Raw genomic sequence first — 20,835 nt, forward strand, 5'->3', positions numbered from 1 at the left:
AAACAGGACAAACACCAAGGGGGGTGGGGATGGGGGGGTTTGAATACTTTTGCAAGACACTGTATGTATGTAGATAGATAGATAGATAGATAGATAGATAGATAGATAGATAGATAGATAGATAGTGTGTGTTACCTTTTGTCATGTTTTTGATCTTCCCCAGTGGAGACGGAACAGAAACGTATGATCCATCTACAAATCAGACCAACAGTAAACTCTGTGCGTGTGTGTACAGTATGTGTGTGCGTGTGTGTACAGTATGTGTGTGCGTGTGTGTACAGTATGTGTGTGTGTATTGTGTGTCGCACCCCCTCCTGGCTGAGAATATTCATTACAGGGTGAGTCTTCTAGAGGACGTTTGTAGTGTTTCAGCAGTGTGACGATGGCATCATGACCTAAACACAGAGCAAAAACACTAACACTATATACTAACTAGTGCCCTTATTGAATGACCTAAACACAGAGCAAAAACACTAACACTATATACTAACTAGTGCCCTTATTGAATGACCTAAACACAGAGCAAAAACACTAACACTATATACTAACTAGTGCCCTTATTGAAGTTTACTTGGCTCCAGTGTGAAGTGTATTAGACCTTTCTCGTAGGCCCACATCAGACATGTCTGTTCATCCTTCTCTCCACTGGAGCGACTCGGGTCACACGCCACGAGGTTCATGTCAGCTCCACTGTCCAACAGGAACTGAACAAGGCGGATGTGTCCATGGAAACAGGCACTGTGTAGACCTACCATAGAACAAACATACGTCTGTGGTTTCAGCTGTGAAATTATGACAGTGTACAGTATTCTGGGTAAATTCTAAATATACACTAAATATATAAATGTTCATTCAAAACTTCATCTAAATAAATTTCACTGAAATGGCTTTTACATTTATACCTGCTCTGACATTTACACTAATGTTTACACTAACATTCACATTTACACTAATATTCACATTTACACTAACATTCATATTTACACTAACATTCATATTTACACTTCCACTAACATTGACATTTGGATGTAACCAAGAAGATGTGAAGAATGGTGAATTAGAGCGTGATGGGAAAGTGAACTGAAATTTAAAATGAAAAGCAGTTAAAACAGTAATGTGTCCATAAATGTAACTGTAGCTGTACCTGTGTGTCCATCTCGGCCCTGATGATTAATACTAACTGCATTCTGGCTAATCAGGAACTTTACCATGTCCATGTCTTTACCATATGTACAGGCACTACAGAGAAAGAGCAGATCAGACATGGACCATCAGCTCTAACTCCTCTACAGCAAGTTTTTAGATCGTTTTGCATTATTTTTCTTGCCTGTGAAACGCCGTTTCACTGAAGATGTTCTCTTTGGACAGGCTTTCTGTTCCTGTGAGCTGCACCAGCTCCTTCACCACCTCAAACTTCCCGTTATAACATGCCCTGTTTATAAAGCACAGACCAGCACGAGTACACCAGCAGCTCTTAATCACTCAAACACCTTGAAACTTTACTGTGGTTTTATCAGTCAAATACATCAGCAGTTAAAGCAGCAGCATGGTATATTTAGTGCCCTCTGCTGCCTTAGAGGTGAACTGCAGTAAAAAAAAACATTGACCGCAACTGAGCCCCTCATGACTCGCCTAAAAAAGCAGATATTGTCAATCACACCTTTGTAATATAACATAAAAATAATATGCTAGAGGGCTACAAATATTTAAACAATCTTCTTAACAATGTTGGGTCTCATTGCCCATTTTAGATTTACTGCTGGGCAGCATAACAGAAAAGGGTTTGCCCTATCATCTGGAGGTCAGGAGTTCAAATCCCAGACTCTCTCTCTCCCTCCGTCACTCAGAGTGACAGTAGCCAATCAGATAGCGCTTTCCTCCAAGTTTGTTCTGCTACCCTGTGATGCAACATAAGCACCAATTCAAAAATGACTTGCTTCACATGGTCTTGGAGAAAGCAGGGGTTAGTCCTCATCATCCCCGCTTGGCAGCAGTCGTATGGTCGGCTTGTGAGTGGGGACTGGCCAAGACCAAGTTAAGGAGAAAATCATGACAAAAGGTAAGAAGAAAAATACAAAACAGCAAGTAAACATATAAATGAGGTTTGTGTCCAGGTTTTCTCCTGATAGTGGGAGTGAACCTTAGAGATAACACTAATTCCCTTTCCACCTTAAATTTAAAAATGCCAGGTTTCAGTAATAAACACTTTTACATCACCCTAAAATTCTCAAAATGACCTTTATCCTTGACCTTTAACTTACTTTGAGCTAAAAAAAAGTGTATTTATGTAATTATTATTATTTTTATTATTATTATTATTATTATTATTATTATTAGGAAGTCGGTCCTTAGGTGCATTAGAACCCTGTGAGCACTGAAGTGTGCAGAACCTCAGCACTGAACCAGGACTAAAATGGGTTTCATGTCCAGCTGTCAGACTCACAGATGCAGCGGCGTGTCCCCGTAGATGTTGATGGAATGCGGCTGGGCATTAAAGTTTCCCTGCAGAAGGAAACGCACAACCTCATGGTGGCCAAATCGTGCACAGAAATGCAGCGGCACATGATCTTCGTTATCCTGAGCATTTACTACAGAAAGGAAAAACAACACTGACCTGAATATTCTGGTGTTCTCTTTTCTAAATGAGTTCTAACATTAAAAATGCTCCGACAGAATGTTATTTTTAACTGAACAATCCTCTCGCTGGGCGGCACGGTGGTGTAGTGGTTAGCGCTGTCGCCTCACAGCAAGAAAGTCCTGGGTTCGAGCCCCGGGGCCGGCGAGGGCCTTTCTGTGTGGAGTTTGCATGTTCTCCCCGTGTCCGCGTGGGTTTCCTCCGGGTGCTCCGGTTTCCCCCACAGTCCAAAGACATGCAGGTTAGGTTAACTGGTGACTCTAAATTGAGCGTAGGTGTGAATGTGAGTGTGAATGGTTGTCTGTGTCTATGTGTCAGCCCTGTGATGACCTGGCGACTTGTCCAGGGTGAACCCCGCCTTTCGCCCATAGTCAGCTGGGATAGGCTCCAGCTTGCCTGCGACCCTGTAGAAGGATAAAGCGACTAGAGAGAGATAATGAATCCTCTCGCTGTAATTTATCATCCCAATGTTGGTGATACACATTTTATTTATATTGCACTTTTAACAACGCACACATTCACAAACATGTTTTGGTGGTAATTAGTGCTAGCTCAGTTTTTAAGATATTGGCCTACTGATCAGAAGGTTGTAAATTCAAATACCAACACTGCCAAGCTGTGATTGCTTGGCCTTTGAGCAAGGCCCTTAGCCCACCACAACTCAGTTGTATAAATTAGATAAATGTAAGTCACTCTGGATGAGGACATCTGCCAAATGCCATAAATGTTATTAGTTCCTGATCTTAGCACTGGAACACATACAGTGTGAGAATAGAGTCATGACTCTTACCGTCCACTTTGCCTCCATCCTCCATCAGCAGCCGGATGACGTTGAGGAAACCTTTCGCAGTGGCAAGGTGAAGTGGACGATCTCCCACTTCGCCACTCGCGTTCACGTCTGCTCCGAATTTCAGCAACAACTTACACACCTGCTCACATCCAACAGGACGAACACACAACCCTTCTGCTGTAACCAGTGTTTATAATGACTCCGGTTGTCACAGGTAGGCATCGAACTCAGAAAATTTAATATTATATTTATAAATGTATAATTTTATCAATATTTTATAATTTATTAGATTTGTAAATGTATTGTTCCAATTAATATAATTAAAATTAAAAATATATTTTATTTATGAATAATTTACAGTTTAAATTTATATAATTTATAATATATTATTCATTACACCACAGTACCTTTGAGTTCTGGAATCTGATTGGTCAGAAGCTCAGACACCGGAGCTTGGACGGCAGAGGAAAACGTGTAATCGTTGATCTGGTGACGTGTTCTCTGAGATGTTTATTAAACATTTCTGGAAGGAGTCTCCACTGTCATCACTTTGTAACAGAGGTAAAGCTGTAACTAAGTTTTCCAACCTTTTCAGGACAGAGGAGTTTACACTTTTTTTTCCTTATAAACTTCAAGAAAGAGAATAAAGAGAGACTGCTGAGGGAATGACTGTTTATAGCTGCTATAACGCAAGTGATGACAGGAAGTAACTCATTTCACTGACGTTCCATAATGTTAGATCTAACTCTAAATGGATAAAAAGTTTAATGTGTCTGTTTTTAATTTTTTAAAAATGTTTGGTAAATTGCTATTGGTATAAAAGGAATAAAACACTTGGGGACGAGCTGTCAGAGGAGAATCATGAACTTTGGGGTTGACAGTAACTCCACTTCTTCACACCAGCCTGTCACCCAGTAGTTTACAGACACCAGTGGAAAAAAACAAGAAACTGACCAATATGGTACGATGAAAAGGCAAAAGGCCCATTTGTCCACTGAATACAGTACCGGAACTTTCAGGAACACAAAAGTAGAACTGAGTTTTTCCCATCAGACATCAGTAACAAAGGCTCCAGTGGCGTGGATATCGGTACTTGATTGAAATTAGCACCAAGAACATCTAATGGTAAAATGTGTGTGTGTGTGTGTGTGTGTGTGTGTGTGTGTGTGTGTGTGTGTGTGTGTGTACTTGTACTTGTCGGGTCCTCACTTCTTCAAAGGGCTGTTTGAGGGTTAAGACTCAGTTTTAGGGTTCATGTTAGAATGAGGTTTAGGTTAGGGTTAGGGTGAGGGGTGGGGTGAGGGTGGATTAGGGTGAGGGGTGGAGTGAGGGTGAGGGGTGGGGTGAGGGTGGGTTAGGGTGAGGGGTGGAGTGAGGGTGAGGGGTGGGGTGAGGGTGGGTTAGGGTGAGGGGTGGAGTGAGGGTGAGGGGTAGGGTGAGGGTGAGGGGTGGGGTGAGGGTGGGTTAGGGTGAGGGGTGGAGTGAGGGTGAGGGGTGGGGTGAGGGTGGGTTAGGGTGAGGGGTGGAGTGAGGGTGAGGGGTAGGGTGAGGGTGAGGGGTGGGTAAGGGTGGGTTAGGGTGAGGGGTGGAGTGAGGGTGAGGGGTAGGGTGAGGGTGAGGGGTGGGGTGAGGGTGGGTTAGGGTGAGGGGTGGAGTGAGGGTGAGGGGTGGGGTGAGGGTGGGTTAGGGTGAGGGGTGGAGTGAGGGTGAGGGGTAGGGTGAGGGTGAGGGGTGGGGTAAGGGTGGGTAGGGTGAGGGGTGGAGTGAGGGTGAGGGGTGGGGTGAGGGTGAGGGGTGGGGTGAGGGGTGGAGTGAGGGTGAGGGGTGGGGTGAGGGTGGGTTAGGGTGAGGGGTGGAGTGAGGGTGAGGGGTGGGGTGAGGGTGGGTTAGGGTGAGGGGTGGGGTGAGGGGCAGTGATGGGAATAACGGCGTTAGAAATAAATGGTGTTACTAATGGCGTTACTTTTTTTTAGTAACGAGTAATCTAACTAATTACTTTTTACATCGTTATAACGCTGTTCCCGTTACTTACAATAAAATACTATGCGTTACTTTTATTTTCTCATCTGTCACGCTGCTTGTTCAGCCTTTCTTTCCTCTGCTTTAGTGTGGGGCGGGGAGATGCGAGACAACGGCAATAGTAAGCCAATCAGAGTAGATTTGGACAGCATATGTAGGTAGGCTCCGCCTACTGCACTACTGCGCACACTTTCAATCAGAAGACAGAGCGATGGCGAGCGGTCAGCCCAGCACTGCACTTTCAAACTGGAAATACAGCATTGCTTTTCATTACTTGAAATAAAAGGCAAAAATGTCTACGTGCAATGCACATTATGTCGAGGAACAAAGCATTTGTCCTCGTCAGTGGCCAGTAATTAGTAACATAACAATTTTAATAACTACAAAAATATATTAAATTTGATAGATGTCTTATCTCACATTATCCCACAAAAATATTAATATAGTGTAGATAACGTTATTAATTGGTTCTGTTAAGTGTCAATTTCAGTCATTAAACACATTTAACATTCACTTTTATTATGATTACACTAATTGAATTTGATTTTTTTTGGGGGGGGGGGGTAACACAAAATGTAACAGAATAATTACTTTCCCTGGTAATTAGTTACTTTTATGACAAAGTAACTCCGTTACTAACTCAGTTACTTTTTGGGAAAAGTAACTAGTAACTATAACTAATTACTTTTTGAAAGTAGCGTGCCCAACACTGGTGAGGGGTGCAGTGAGGGTGAGGGGTGGAGTGAGGGTGAGGGTGAGGAGTGGAGTGAGGGTGAGGGGTGGAGTGAGGGTGAGGGTGAGGGGTGGGGTGAAGTGGGGTTAGCCATTTAGTTGTGATGGTTAAGGCTAGGGTAAGGGGTAGGGGAATGGATTATGTCAATGAGTCCCCACAAAAATAGAAGAGAGAGAGAGAGAGAGAGAGAGAGAGAGAGAGAGAGAGAGTGTGTGTGTGTGTGTGTGTGTGTGTGTGTGTGTGTGTGTGTGTGTGTGTGTGAGTGAGTGGGGGGTGAACCTGCTCGTGGCCATAGTAAGCTGCGATGTGCAGAGGTGTGAAGAACACAGCATCTTGAACATTAACATAAGCTCCGTGCTGCAGGAGAATGTCGACTGCCTTCAAAAAACAAACACCAAACACACTGACTTTAATCTCTCTCTCTCTCACACACACACACACACACACACACACACACACACACACACACACACACACACACACACACACACACACACTCTGACTTCATTGCATCTACTGAATATTGAGTTAAACCCTTTTGATACTGTTGATCTTATGGATCATATTCACTGCTGTGTGTGTGTGTGTGTGTGTGTGTGTGTGTGTGTGTGTGTGTGTGTGTGTGTGTGTGTAAAGTAAATCCTGTACATTTCTGGCTCCACCCACCTCATGATGACCTGCTATAGTAGCGATGTGCAGAGCCGTGAGCGCCCCGTAGCCCACCTGCTGAACATCTGCACCACCGTGCAACAAAGCTGTAACCAGCTCAGCGTTGTCCTAGGGGGTGGGGGAAGAGACAGACAGACAGAGAGACAGACAGAATTTGAATCAGGGAAAATTAAGTCTCAGAAAGATGTCTCACAGGACAGCGAGGCATTAAGGACCATTTTAAACGGATGAAACTCTCATTTCGTTTCTTCTCAGATGTCTTCACACTGAGCCCAGCTGAAGGAAACATGGATATGGACTTGATGTTACCCATAAATCTGTGCAGCAGCTCCCTCAGGCAATGAGGAAAAAAGATGGTGGACCAAACTTAGCAGAAAAGTGATTTTCTATGTAAATAGGATTTTGGGGCCTTTTTTCACTTAGATTTTTTTTAAAGTTATAGGGAAATAAACATTGTACCATCTTATAACCCTGTGACTTGATCCGATATGAATTGTGAGGCTTCTGTTAGCCAGGGCTGCCAACTTTTCAAAATTCCTTGGAGTGAGATTTTTTTTGGGGGGGGGGGTTGACGGCAAAATTTTTCCGCACACCATGCAGTAAGTGGGAATTTTGTATTCAGTTTGATATTCACTTGTCCCCCTGCATTCTGGTGTTTTGTTTGTGGGTCGTCCAACTGGAGATGGACAATGGGGGGGGGGGGGGGGGGGGGGGGGTTGAGAGTTTGGATTTAGTAGATGTTCCTGCATTCTGGTGGATTTTACACACCCTGACTTGCCAGGCCTTCAGCTTGTGGCCAACAAAAGCACCAAGTTTTGGCTTAAAAGCCCCCACACTAGAAAACTACAGATGACTGCCAATGTTCCTGTAGCCCTATAGACCTGCTCTTCTGTCTGCCCTGTTTGTTGCTCTTCTGTCTGTTGTTCTGTCTGTCCTGTCTGCCTTTTCTGGCTTGGCTGGACTGTCAAAATAAAATATTCCACTTTTGTTCTGCCAGTGGTCTTACCCTTCGGGACATCTTACCTTTGAAAGAATTCAAATAGTCATGTTGGTTTAATAAATCTATGCAGTCACAACAACATGCCTTTTCCTGGAGGACAAATGTCTTGTGTTTATTCTGAATCTGACCTGCTCTGAGTGGTAGGCAGGCCTACAGCAAAACGGTCAAGTTCTTTGATATTACAGGTGACCATGCTTTATTTACTTTAACTGAGCAATTACATACATCATAAATAATTAAAAATAAATACCCTGTAAATAAACAATAGGTATGGTGGCTAATGGCTCTTCTTGCATTTGTAATATTATCTCTTACTTGCTTTATTTTACAACATTTTCAGTATGGCTTCAAATAAAGTCATAAAGTATGATAATGTACAGTAAACAAACTAAAAATGCGCCTTAATAAACGTGTGCTAAGGAGGTGCTCTCCCGTGCTGCTTGTTGGGGAAGATAGAGGCTGTGGCACGGCAGTAGGCCTATAATGATTTAGCATGCCTAGTACACAGCTCTCAATATGGCATTAAATATTCTCACAACACTTATAGGCTAAAACGATTCAGAAACTTTATATAAGTTCATAATCACGCCAGTAACACCACACATTGGCGTGCATATGTACAAACCTGTCTGAGACACCCGTCTTCAACTCGGATACCTTCTTCTCTCTCCTCTTCCTCTAAATGGATGGTAGGCAATTATCCAACTTCCGGCGAGTGCAGCATCATTAGATGCGCCACCTATCATAGGGGAGTGTGTACAGAAGGGAACCCCTCTCTGCCTGTTTAGCCGTGCGTAAGGCGTAATTGATCAATCACAGTGGTTGGCGCAACGCAATAGGTAGCCTAGATCAGATAGATAAACTAGATTTTTTTCTAGCGTGAGAAATCGGAGGTATGGCGTGTGAGCGTGTGAAGACAGTCAAATGCGTGTGCCTCACGCTCATTGCGTGAGAGTTGGCAGCCCAGTGTTAGCCAGTTAGCGAACTCTCTGGTTGAGTTTCACGGCCTGCTGATGTCATGTTACTGTAAATTCTGTCCTAAAAGGTTGTTCCAAATGAATCTCCTTCGAAGATGCCTTCAGATGAAAGTCCTGCTTTATGAGTTTATGTGCTTATTACGTGTGTGTGTGTGTGTGTGTGTGTGTGTGTGTGTGTGTGTGTGTGTGTACTGTATAAGCAGCCAGATGCAGGGCAGTGAATCCATTGCGACTCAGTCTGGAGGCTCGCAGTCCCTTCAGCATCAGAGTGCGGATGTGGATTTTATTTCCTGGATCAGAGCGGATCAGAGAGAGGTTCAGTCCTGACACAGTAGCAGCTGTGATTACAGAGGTTAGATATTTTACTGGTTTATTTACAGATTCATTAACAGTTATAGCATTAAGTCATGTGATAATGGCTGATCAGGGTTTTTAGATCATATAGATTTTAAAGATATGGTCACAAACCTTTTCTTTATATTGTTACTCTTTATCGTGAAAAAAGTGATGTTGACTACTAAATACACAGGAAAGTGATACATGAAACAATAGATATCATTATACCATAATACTTTAGGGGTGTGTGTGTGTGTGTGTGTGTGTGTGTGTGTGTGTTGTTTGGCTGGTACCTCTGCAGATGCAGCACAGGTGGAGCAGGGACAGTCCGGTCTCTGAGCGATAGTTCAGATTCACTTTGTTAAAAGCTTCATCTGAACTGAAAACATTTACAAACACAACACAAAGACAGAGTTACAGACAAAGCAGCACATGAACCTGGAACATTTCACATTCTGTCATTGTGAAGGTGACATATCATACCCCTTTTCCACAAGTTGCCCCAGTTCCCAGAGGTCTTAATGAAATGTCTGTGCCCTGCTTTTGTCAAAATCTCACAGGGATGAAGCTCACAGCCCCACAGCTCCCCCTCTTCCTGTCTAAACAGCGCTGTTCAGAACGACTGATACCCCTTTTCCACCAAATCCGTTCCAGGGCTGGTGCTGGTTCACAACTCGTTCAACTTGCGAGCCAGCTGAGAACAGGTTTGCTTTTCCATAGCTCGCGGTGCTAAGGGAAGCCACGTCATTACGTCGCTGTATACGTCAGTTACGTTGTTGTATACGTCAGTTATGTCGCTACGTTTGCATAAACCTTGGCGCGAATATCGAAGCAAAAACAACACGGAAGAAGCAGCAACAACAACAATAATAATAATAATGGATGACTTCGCGTTTGTACAGCTGCTGCTTCTCGTCGCTTAAAAATGGCGATCTTTCGCGGTCTTGTTATTGTTGTTGGTCTTAACAACTCCGCCCCCTTGCTGACGTAAGCGGTTCTTTCCTCTGGCCCAGCAGAGAGTCGGTGCTAGCCTGGAACCGGTTTTTCTGGCCCCAGAGCCAGTTCTTTGTCAGTGGAAACAGAAAACCCGGTTCCAAACTAAGCACTGGCCCCAAACCAGCCCTGGAACTGCTTTGGTGGAAAAGGGGCATGAGTCAAGTCTCTGTTCCTTTAAATGATAATGAGCCACTGCTCACCCCACCCCCTCTTCTGCCAGCCAGTCAGGAAGCATTTTCCTCATATTCATTCCCAAAGGCAGTTCTCAAGCCATGAGTGGAGATACTCAGACGAGGGGGCGGGATTATTCTCCCCTTGTGATGTAGAAGGGGAGAGAAATCTGAACAGCTTGTTGAAGATCAGCAGCACAAAAGAAACAGACTGTGTGTGATTTCAGAGTGTGTGAGCTGGTCGGCTCCAGAGACCCAAATGTACAATGCACAAGCACTGAAAAAGTGAGTTTTTCATAATGTTCCCTTTAGAGGACTCATTTTGGGATTATATTGTGAATTTTAAGTTATAGAAAGGTTTAATGTCATTTCATGAGTTTAATTAATTAGTGTTAAATCTGGAGAAGATTGTGGAATCGTTTCTCACCTGAACACGTGTTTGAGTTCAGTATATTCTTCATCTTTAATCTTCAGATCATCATCCAGCTTCTCCATAATCACAGAGTACGACTCACTCACTTTCTTCTTCCACTCATCTGTAGCCACAGTTTTTTACACACACACACACACACACACACACACACACACACACACACACACACACACACACACACAGAGTGGATACACACATAAAATACTGGGTCAAATGCTTACACTGGGTTACTTAGGGGAGTATGTATTTATTTATTTATTTATTTATGGGTTTGCACTTTATCAACTCTGCTGTATGGATGCTCCAAACGAAATTTCGTTGTTCTTTTTTGTAACAATGACAATAAATATTCTGAATCTGAATCTGAAAAAGGTTTGTTTCTGTTGCTGTTATCCTGAGCAATGAAAATTTTTGAGTATTCTTAGCCCCAGCCCCTGACACACCTCTCAACAAATTTTATTCTAACTGGCAAACGACACAAAAGTATAAAGTTTGCTCTGATTTGAACAAATGTTCTTCTGTTTGTCTGAAGAAACTGTTGGTCTGGATGCACACTGTGCAAATGAGGAGATCTGAACACATTAAACACAATGATTTATCTGTTTCAGTTACTGAAAAAGTTTAATTTTCTTTATGTTCTTGCTTTAAAACTCAGCCACTTTGACTTGCTTTGAAGTGTCTTCAGATATTTCACCACATCATCATCACACACACACAGGGTCAGGAAAAAACATGAATAATATCACATTATATCTGATGTATATAATGTGGACAGCATGGTGATATGGTGATTAACACCATCGCCTCACAGCACACAAACACAGTGATGGAGATGTTCATTTTCTCCTGAAACTGAACATGGAGCAGTGTTAATGACGTGGAACACTCACTGAACATGGAGCAGTGTTAATGACGTGGAACACTCACTGAACACGGAGCAGTATTAACAACATGGAACACTCACTGAACACAGAGCCGTGTTAACGACATGGAACACTCACTGAACACGGAGCAGTGTTAATGACGTGGAACACTCACTGAACACGGAGCAGTGTTAATGACGTGGGACACTCACTGAACAAGGAGCAGTATTAACAACATGGAACACTCACTGAACACAGAGCCGTGTTAACGACATGGAACACTCACTGAACACGAAGAAGTGTGTGGCAGCGGGGGCGTGGTCAAGCGCCGGTCTGTGACAGGAGGGCGGAGTTGGGGAAGGTAAGTGGCAGAATCGCTACACCTGAGTGTAATTAACCTGTGTTTTGTGTGTGTTCTCCCCAGTAAACCGTGCCCTATTTAAGGAGGGAGAGTGAGAGCAGAGGGGAGCTTGCCGAGAGGAGACTACGGAGTGTGTGTGTGTGTAAATCTCCGAGTGTTGCTTATTTGAATGCCCGACTGAAAAGTGCGGCAATAAAAACATGATATTCTTCCTGATCTCTGTCCTGCCATCTTCTGTGCTCCACCTACACGTTAAACCCGCTACACAGTGTTAACAAGGTGGAGCACTCACTGAACACAGAGCAGTGTTAACGATGTGGAACACTCACTGAACACGGAGCAGTGGTAACGACGTGGAACACTCACTGAACACGGAGCAGTGTTAATGACGTGGAACACATACTGAACATGGAGCAGTGTTAATGATGTGGGACACTCACTGAACAAGGAGCAGTATTAACAACATGGAACACTCACTGAACACAGAGCCGTGTTAACGACGTGGAACACTCACTGAACACGAAGCAGTGTTAACAAGGTGGAGCACTCACTGAACACAGAGCAGTGTTAACGATGTGGAACACTCACTGAACACGGAGCAGTGGTAACGACGTGGAACACTCACTGAACACGGAGCAGTGGTAACGACGTGGAACACTCACTGAACACGGAACAGTGTTACTGACGTGGAACACTCACTGATGGCAGCGCGAACGGACGCAACGGCCCCTCTCCGCATTTAGTGTCTAAAAGTGTGTGTTCTAGTGTATGTCTGTGTGCTTTATGTCTACGCACGTGTGCGAGTAGTGCACCAATGACGTCGCTCACAAGATATCGTCGCCACTGGTTTCTGGCTATAGGAAACAAAACCAAACATCTCGTCTTGGACCAGAAAGTCACAGAGGAACTTCGAGGCCTGGGTCTTCTCCACCAGACTACTACATCATCAAACTCACCTGCTGTGTCTCACTTAGAAAGGAGGCACCGGAAGTGGTGTGAGAGGAAACAGAAGCGTGGCGAGCATGTAGGCATCCAGGCTAGGTTAGCTGCTAGCCCACACAGACCCGCAATACCATCCCTCATTCTGGCCAATGTACACTCACTAGACAACAAAATAGACCACATAGAACTCATGAGATCTGAACGACATGATGTGAGAGACTGCTGTGTTTTCATCTTTACGGAATCCTGGCTGAACGACAACATCCCGGACTCCACTATCCAGCTAGCCGGGCTAACATGCTACTGTGCTGACCAAGCTTTTACGGAAGGAGGCAAGACCCGCGGCGGTGGAGTGTGTGTTTACATCAGCGATGCTTGGTGCTGGAATATTACTGTTGTGCACAAACACTGTTCTCCACTGGCAGAGTTTATCATCATCAAGTGCCGACCCTTTTACCTACTGAAGGAGTTTACATTGATTCTGCTCGTTGCTGTTTACATCCCTCCCACCACTAACACCAACGTTAGGAACGAGGCACTCAATGAACTCTACCAGACCGTCAGTGAACAACAGACAGTGCACCCAGACGGATTCCTCATCACAGCAGGAGTCTTCAGTCATGCAGATTTTAAGGTTTTACTGCCCAAACTACATCAACATGTGGACTTTCCAACAAGATGAGACAACTTACTGGAGTTAGTGTACACAACCCACAAAGGCCCTTACAAGGCCTACCCCCTCCCCCACCTGGGTCTCTCTTGCCCCTTTTCCACCAAAGCAGTTTCAGGGCTGGTTCGGGGCCAGTGCTTAGTTTGGAACCGGGTTTTCTGTTTCCACTGACAAAGAATTGGCTCTGGGGCCAGAAAAACCGGTTCCAGGCTAGCACCAACTCTCTGCTGGGCCAGAGGAAAGAACCGCTTACGTCAGCGGGGGGGGGGGGGGGGGGCGGAGTTGTTAAGACCAACAACAATAACAAGACCGCGAAAGATCGCCATTTTTAAGCGACGAGAAGCAGCAGCTGTACAAACGCGAAGCCATCCATCATTATTATTATTGTTGTTGTTGCTGCTGCTTCTTCTTCTGCGTTGTTTTTGCTTTGATATTCGCGCCAAGGTTTATGCAAACGTAGTGACATAACTGACGTATACAGCGACGTAATGACGTATACAGCGACGTAACTGATGTATACAGCGACGTAATGATGTGGCTTCCTTTAGCACCACGAGCTATGGAAAAGCAAACTGGTTCTCAGCTGGCTCACAAGTTGAACGAGTTGTGAATCAGCACCAGCACTGGCCCCGAACCAGCCCTGGAACTGATTTGGTGGAAAAGGGGTATCTGATCACATCACCATCATGCTGAGACCTGCATATAGACCCAGAGTGACAGCCATCAGACCAACACAAAAGCAGGTACGTGTGTGGCCAGAGGGGGCCTCCCATGCTTTGAAGGACTGTTTTAGCACTACACACTGGGACATTTTCAAAGAAGCAGCCACTTACAATGACCACATAGACATAGAGGAATACACTGAGGCTGTCACAGCATACATTGCAAAATGCACTGATGATGTCACTCACTGTAAAACCATCACTGTTCATGCTAACCAGAAGCCTTGGCTGACAGGAGAGGTTCACAGGCTCCTGAGGGCTCGGGACGCAGCCTTTAGGGCCGGTGACACCACAGGACTAGCAACAGCCAGAGCCAACCTGTCCCGCAGCATCAGGGAAGCAAAACGTCAGTACAGTAAGAAAATATTTGGACACTTCAGCAACACCAGAGATTCACAGTCTCTCTGGCGTGGCATTCAAACCCTCACAAACTACAAACCCCCACCACGGACCTGTGAAAGTGACAACACATTGCTAAATTGCCTCAATGACTTCTTTGGATGCTTTGAAACACAAAACAACACACCAGCACAGAAGACCACTCCTCCCCCAGATGAGCAGGCCATATGTCTGGCTCCAGCCAGCGTGGAGAGGACCCTCTCCAGGATCAACCCACGTAAGGCAGCTGGACCAGACAACATACCTGGTCGTGTTTTGAAGGACTGTGCCATGGAGCTCAAGGATGTCCTCGCTGACATCTTTAACATCTCCCTGAACCAAGCTGTTGTCCCCATGTGTTTTAAAGCCACAACCATAATACCAGTGCCAAAGAATTCCCTCCCATCCAGCTGTAATGACTATCGGCCCGTAGCACTGACTTCTATTGTCATGAAGTGCTTTGAGCAGCTGGTCGTGCAGAACATCAAGTCCATCCTCTCTCCCTCCCATGACCCATTCCAGTTTGCATATAGGTCAAACAGGTCCACAGAGGACGCTATCTCCGCTGCTCTCCACCCAGCCCTCACTCACCTGGACTCAAAGAACACCTATGTGTGAATGCTATTCTTGGATTACAGTTCAGCATTCAACACAATCATTCCCCAGCAGTTAATACAAAAACTCGGAAATTTGGGACTCAACACCTCTCTCTGTAACTGGGTGCTGGATTCTTACAGGGAGGACCTGTTAGAGAACGTGCGGGTTGGCAGTAACACCTCCAGGACCATCATGCTGAGCACAGGGGCCCCACAAGGGTGTGTGCTCAGCCCGCTGCTCTTCACCCTGCTGACCCATGGCTGTGTACCAATCTACAGCACCAACCACATCATCAAGTTTGCAGACAACACGACTGTGGTGGGCCTCATCACTAACAACGATGAAGCCAACTACAGGAATGAGGTGAGCCAACTGGTCCAGTGGAGCAAAGACAACAATCTCTTCCTGAACGTGGGGAAGACCAAAGAGATTGTGGTCGACTTCAGGAGAGGTCACTCACAGCATCCCCCTCTGGCCACTGACAGTGCTGCAGTGGAGAGGGTGAGCAGCACCAAATTTCTGGAGGTGCACATTGCTGAGGACCTTTCCTGGTCCAACAACACCACATCGCTGGCCAAGAAGGATCAAACTCGCCTCTACTTCCTCCGCAAACTGAGGAGTGCACAAGTCCCACCCCTCATCATCTGCTCATTCTACAGGGGCACCATTGAGAGTGTCCTCACTGGCTGCATCACTGCGTGGTATGAAGGCTGCACTGCCTCCTGCCGGAAGACTCTGCAATGCATAGTGAACACGACCAGTAAGATCATTGGTACCCCTCAGCCCTCCCTTACGAACATTTACCACTCCCGCCTCACCCGCAGAGCCATCAGCATCGCTGGTGACACCTCCCACTCTTCACACTCACTCTTCAGCCTCCTGCCCTCAGGGAAAAGGTACCGGAGCCTCCGGGCCCGCTCCACAAGGCTGCTGAACAGCTTCATCCACCAGACTGTCAGGATGCTGAACTCTGTCCACTACCTACCCCTGGTCTGTAACACATTCACTTACACAAGAACCCGACCTCATACGCTTGCACATCACACCACAATCATTCGCATCATTGTTGTATCTGCTGCTATTGCTCATTTGCACTACTGTCCATGTACACCTCATAAGCTGCTCTTCTAAGCACCTTCTCCGTTACAGTTATAGTACTGTATTTGCACTACTGCTATTTTGTACATTGTTTGATTTTAGAGTGTATTTTTAGCTCTATTATATATTAATATACATATTTTTATCCGATTTTACAAGTAAGGGGAGAGAGAAACAGCATTTCAAATCTCCTATATGTCCTGGATATAGAGTGAATTAACAATAAAAATATTTGAATTTTTGAATCTCTGAATCTTGAATTTGAACACGGAGCAGCATTAACGACATGGAACACTCACTGAACACGGAACAGTGCTAAAGACGTGGAACACTGATACCCCTTTTCCACCAAATCAGTTCCAGGGCTGGTTTGGGGCCAGTGCTGGTGCTGGTTCACAACTCGTTCAACTTGTGAACCAGCTGAGAACCAGTTTGCTTTTCCATAGCTCGGGGTGCGAAGGGGAGCCACGTCATTAAGTCACTGTATACGTCAGTTATGTCGCTGCGTTTGCATAAACCTTGGCGCGAATATCGAAGCAACAACAACATGGAGAAGAAGAAGAAGAAGAAGAGGCAGCAACAACAACAATAATGGATAACTGCTGCTTTACTGCATCCATGATATCTCATCGCTTATTTAAAAATGGCGCCCTCTCGTGGTCTTGCTATTGTTGTTGGTCTTAATAACTCCGCCCCCCCGCTGATGTAAGCAGTTCTTTCCTCTAGTCCAACAAAGAGCTGGTGCTACCCTGGAACCGGTTTTTCTGGCCCAGAGCCAGTTGTCAGTGGAAACAGAAAACCCGGTTCCAAACTAAGCACTGGCCCCGAACCAGCCCTGGAACTGCTTTGGTGGAAAAGGAGTATCAGAGAACATGAAGCAGAGTTAATGACGTGTGACACTCACTGAACACGGGGCAGCAGTAAAGATGTGGAACACACACTGAACACGGAGCAGTGTTAACGACGTGCAACATTCACTGAACATGGAGCAGCGTTAAAGACGTGGAACACTCACTGAACACGGAGCAGCGTTAAAGACGTGGAACACACACTGAACACGGAGCAGTGTTAACAACGTGGTACACTCACTGAACATGGAGCAGTGTTAAAGACGTGGAACACTCACTGAACACGGAGCAGCGTTAAAGACGTGGAACATTCACTGAACACAGAGCAGTGTTAAAGACGTGGAACACTCACTGAACACAGAGCAGTGTTAAAGACGTGGAACACTCACTGAACACAGAGCAGTGTTAACGACATGCAACACTCACTGAACATGGAGCAGTGCTAAAGATGAAGAACACTCGCTGAACACATAGCAGTGCTAATAATGTGGAACACTGACTAAACACGGAGCAGTGCTAAAGACGTGGAATACTCACTGAACAAGGAGCAATGTTAACGATGTGGAACACTCACTGAACACAGAGCAGTGTTAACGGTGTGCAACACTCACTGAACACGGAGCAGTGTTAATGACGTGGAACACTCACTGAACACGGTGCAGCGTTAAAGATGTGCAACACTCACTGAACATGGAGCAGTGCTAAAGACGTGCAACACTCACTGAACACGGAGCAGTGTTAACAACGTGGAACACACACTGAACATTGAGCAGCGTTAAAGTCGTGCAACACTCACTGAACATGGAGCAGTGTTAAAGATGTGGAACACTCACTGAACACAGAGCAGTGCTAAAGATGAGGAACACTCACTGAATACGGAGCAGCGTTAAAGACGTGGAACACTCACTGAACACGGAGCAGTGTTAATGATGTGGAACACTGACTAAACACGGAGCAGTGTTAAAGACGTGCAACACTCACTGAACACGGAGCAGGGCTAAAGACATGGAATACTCACTGAACAAGGAGCAATGTTAACGATGTGGAACACTCACTGAACACAGAGCAGTGTTAACGGCGTGCAACACTCACTGAACACGGAGCAGTGTTAACAACGTGGAACACACACTGAACATGGAGCAGCGTTAAAGACGTGCAACACTCACTGAACATGGAGCAGTGTTAAAGATGTGGAACACTCACTGAACACAGAGCAGTGCTAAAGATGAGGAACACTCACTGAATACGGAGCAGCGTTAAAGACGTGGAACACTCACTGAACACGGAGCAGTGTTAATGATGTGGAACACTCACTGAACACGGAGCAGTGCTAAAGACGAGGAACACTCACTGAATACGGAGCAGCATTAAAGACGTGGAACACTCACTGAACACGGAGCAGTGTTAAAGACGTGGAACACTTACTGAATACGGAGCAGTGTTAATGATGTGGAACACTTACTGAACACGGAGCAGTGTTAAAGACATGGAACACTTACTGAACACGGAGCAGTGTTAATGATGTGGAACACTCACTGAACACGGAGCAGTGCTAGAGACGAGGAACACTCGCTGAACATGGAGCAGTGTTAAAGACATGCAGCACCTGCTGAACACAGAGCAGTGTTAATGACGTGCAATACTCACGGAATACGGAGCAGTATTAACGAAGATAAACACTCACTGAACATGGAGCAGTGCTAAAGACGTTGAACATGGAGCAGTACTAAAGTCATGGAACACTCACTGAACATGGAGCAGTGTTAAAGACGTGAAACACTCACTGAACACTGAGCAGTGTTAATGACATGGAACACTCACTGAACCTGGATCAGTGTTAAAGACGTGAAACACTCACTGAACACAGAGCAGTGTTAATGACATGGAACACTCACTGAACCTGGATCAGTGTTAAAGAGGTGAAACACTCACTGAACACAGAGCAGTGTTAATGACGTGGAACACTCACTGAACACAGAGCAACATTAATGATATGGAACACTCACTGAACACTGAGCAGTGTTAATGACATGGAACACTCACTGAACATGGAGCAGTGTTAAAGACGTGAAACACTCACTGAACACAGAGCAGCATTAACGACATGGAACACTCACTGAACCTGGATCAGTGTTAAAGACGTGAAACACTCACTGAACACAGAGCAGTGTTAATGACGTGGAACACTCACTGAACACAGAGCAACATTAATGATATGGAACACTCACTGAACATGGAGCAGTGTTAAAGACGTGAAACACTCACTGAACACGGAGCAGAGTTAAAGATGTGGGACACTGTTACAAACACCAAAAACAGTTATAATCACTGAACACTGTTAAACAAATCAGGTCAGTTTATTTGTATCGTGCTTTTAACAACAGTCATCAAGGAAGCTTTGCAGAAAAATAAATACTTTAAACATATGAACTAATTTTTATCCATAATAAATTTATCACTAAATTTATTATTTTATAAACAGTGAATCCAGTCACGAACAATAAACACTGTCACAAACACAGAACACTGATCATTTACAAACCTGATTCACTGAACACTGTTAAAAACATGGAACACTCAGTGAACATGTACACACATTGTTATAGTCAACAAACAATGAACATTTCAACACTGAACACTGCAAGAAACACTGAACACTGTATTAAACACTGAACACTGTTATGATCATCAAACACAGTTATAAACAGCTCACAGTCGGGTTCATAGTTTTTACCTGTACATGTCTGCGTGGGTCTGGATTTATAATTTCCCATCACAACACTGTGATAAACACTACTCTTTACTGAACACTGTAATGTCACTTTGATAAATACTGCTCCTTGCTGAACACTACAATGCTGCTGAGATAACCCCCACTTGTTATTGAACACTACAGTCTGACTGGGATCAACACAACTTCTCACTGAACACAGTACAGACGAGAAGATAAAGCAGAGGATCAGTGACTTCCTGCTAAAAATAAACAGCAGCTCTGGGAGGAATGTGTGACAGCTGAACCTTGACAAACCTTTGTGTGTGTGTGTGTGTGTGTGTGTGTGTGTGTGTGTGTGTGCCCGCCCATATGTGTGTATACTAGTGCATCTCAAACAATTAGAATATTGTGAAAAAGTTAATTTTTTCGTAATTTAATTCAAAAAGGTAAAATTTCATAAATTCTATATTCATTACTCGTATAGTGAAATATTTCAAGACTTTTTTTGTTTTAATGTTGATGATTATGGCTTACAGCTCATGAAAATCAGAAATCCTGTATCTCAGATTATTAGAATATTTTCTAAGATCAATCAAAAAAGGATTTACAATACAGAAATGTCCCACTTCTGAAAAGTCTGTTCATTTATACACTCAATACTTGGTTGGGGCTCCTTTACCATGAATTAGCGCATCACTGGGGTGTGGCATGGAGGCGATCAGCCTGTGGCACTGCTGAGGTGTTATTTAATCCCAGGTTGCTTAGATAGCGACCTTCAGCTCATCTGGGTTTTCGGGTCGGGTGTTTCTCATCTTCCTCTTGACAATTGCCCATAGATTTTCTCTGGGGTTCAGGTCAGGTGAGTTGGCTGGCCAATCAGGCACA

General features: G+C 44.7%; 1 protein-coding gene across 2 annotated transcripts in view; it reads right to left on the reverse strand.

The window, feature by feature from the left end:
• Positions 1–20,161, reverse strand: part of tnni3k (TNNI3 interacting kinase) — a 41,908-nt gene extending 21,747 nt beyond the window's left edge. For both annotated transcript variants that reach the window (XM_060932683.1, XM_060932682.1), the window contains exons 1-13: positions 19,972–20,161; positions 10,753–10,861; positions 9,453–9,538; positions 9,016–9,113; positions 6,844–6,954; positions 6,457–6,555; positions 3,426–3,564; positions 2,444–2,588; positions 1,328–1,432; positions 1,145–1,239; positions 599–748; positions 309–395; positions 136–192 (exon numbers count right to left, since the gene is read on the reverse strand). In XM_060932683.1, the coding sequence (XP_060788666.1) occupies positions 136–192; positions 309–395; positions 599–748; positions 1,145–1,239; positions 1,328–1,432; positions 2,444–2,588; positions 3,426–3,564; positions 6,457–6,555; positions 6,844–6,954; positions 9,016–9,113; positions 9,453–9,538; positions 10,753–10,861; positions 19,972–20,011 (1,321 nt within the window). In that variant the 5' untranslated portion in view covers positions 20,012–20,161. The remainder of the gene's footprint in view (positions 1–135; positions 193–308; positions 396–598; positions 749–1,144; positions 1,240–1,327; positions 1,433–2,443; positions 2,589–3,425; positions 3,565–6,456; positions 6,556–6,843; positions 6,955–9,015; positions 9,114–9,452; positions 9,539–10,752; positions 10,862–19,971) is intronic.
• Positions 20,162–20,835: the final 674 nt, after the last annotated feature.

The sequence above is a fragment of the Neoarius graeffei genome, chromosome 10 (assembly GCF_027579695.1).
Source record: "Neoarius graeffei isolate fNeoGra1 chromosome 10, fNeoGra1.pri, whole genome shotgun sequence".
Lineage (NCBI taxonomy): Eukaryota > Metazoa > Chordata > Actinopteri > Siluriformes > Ariidae > Neoarius > Neoarius graeffei.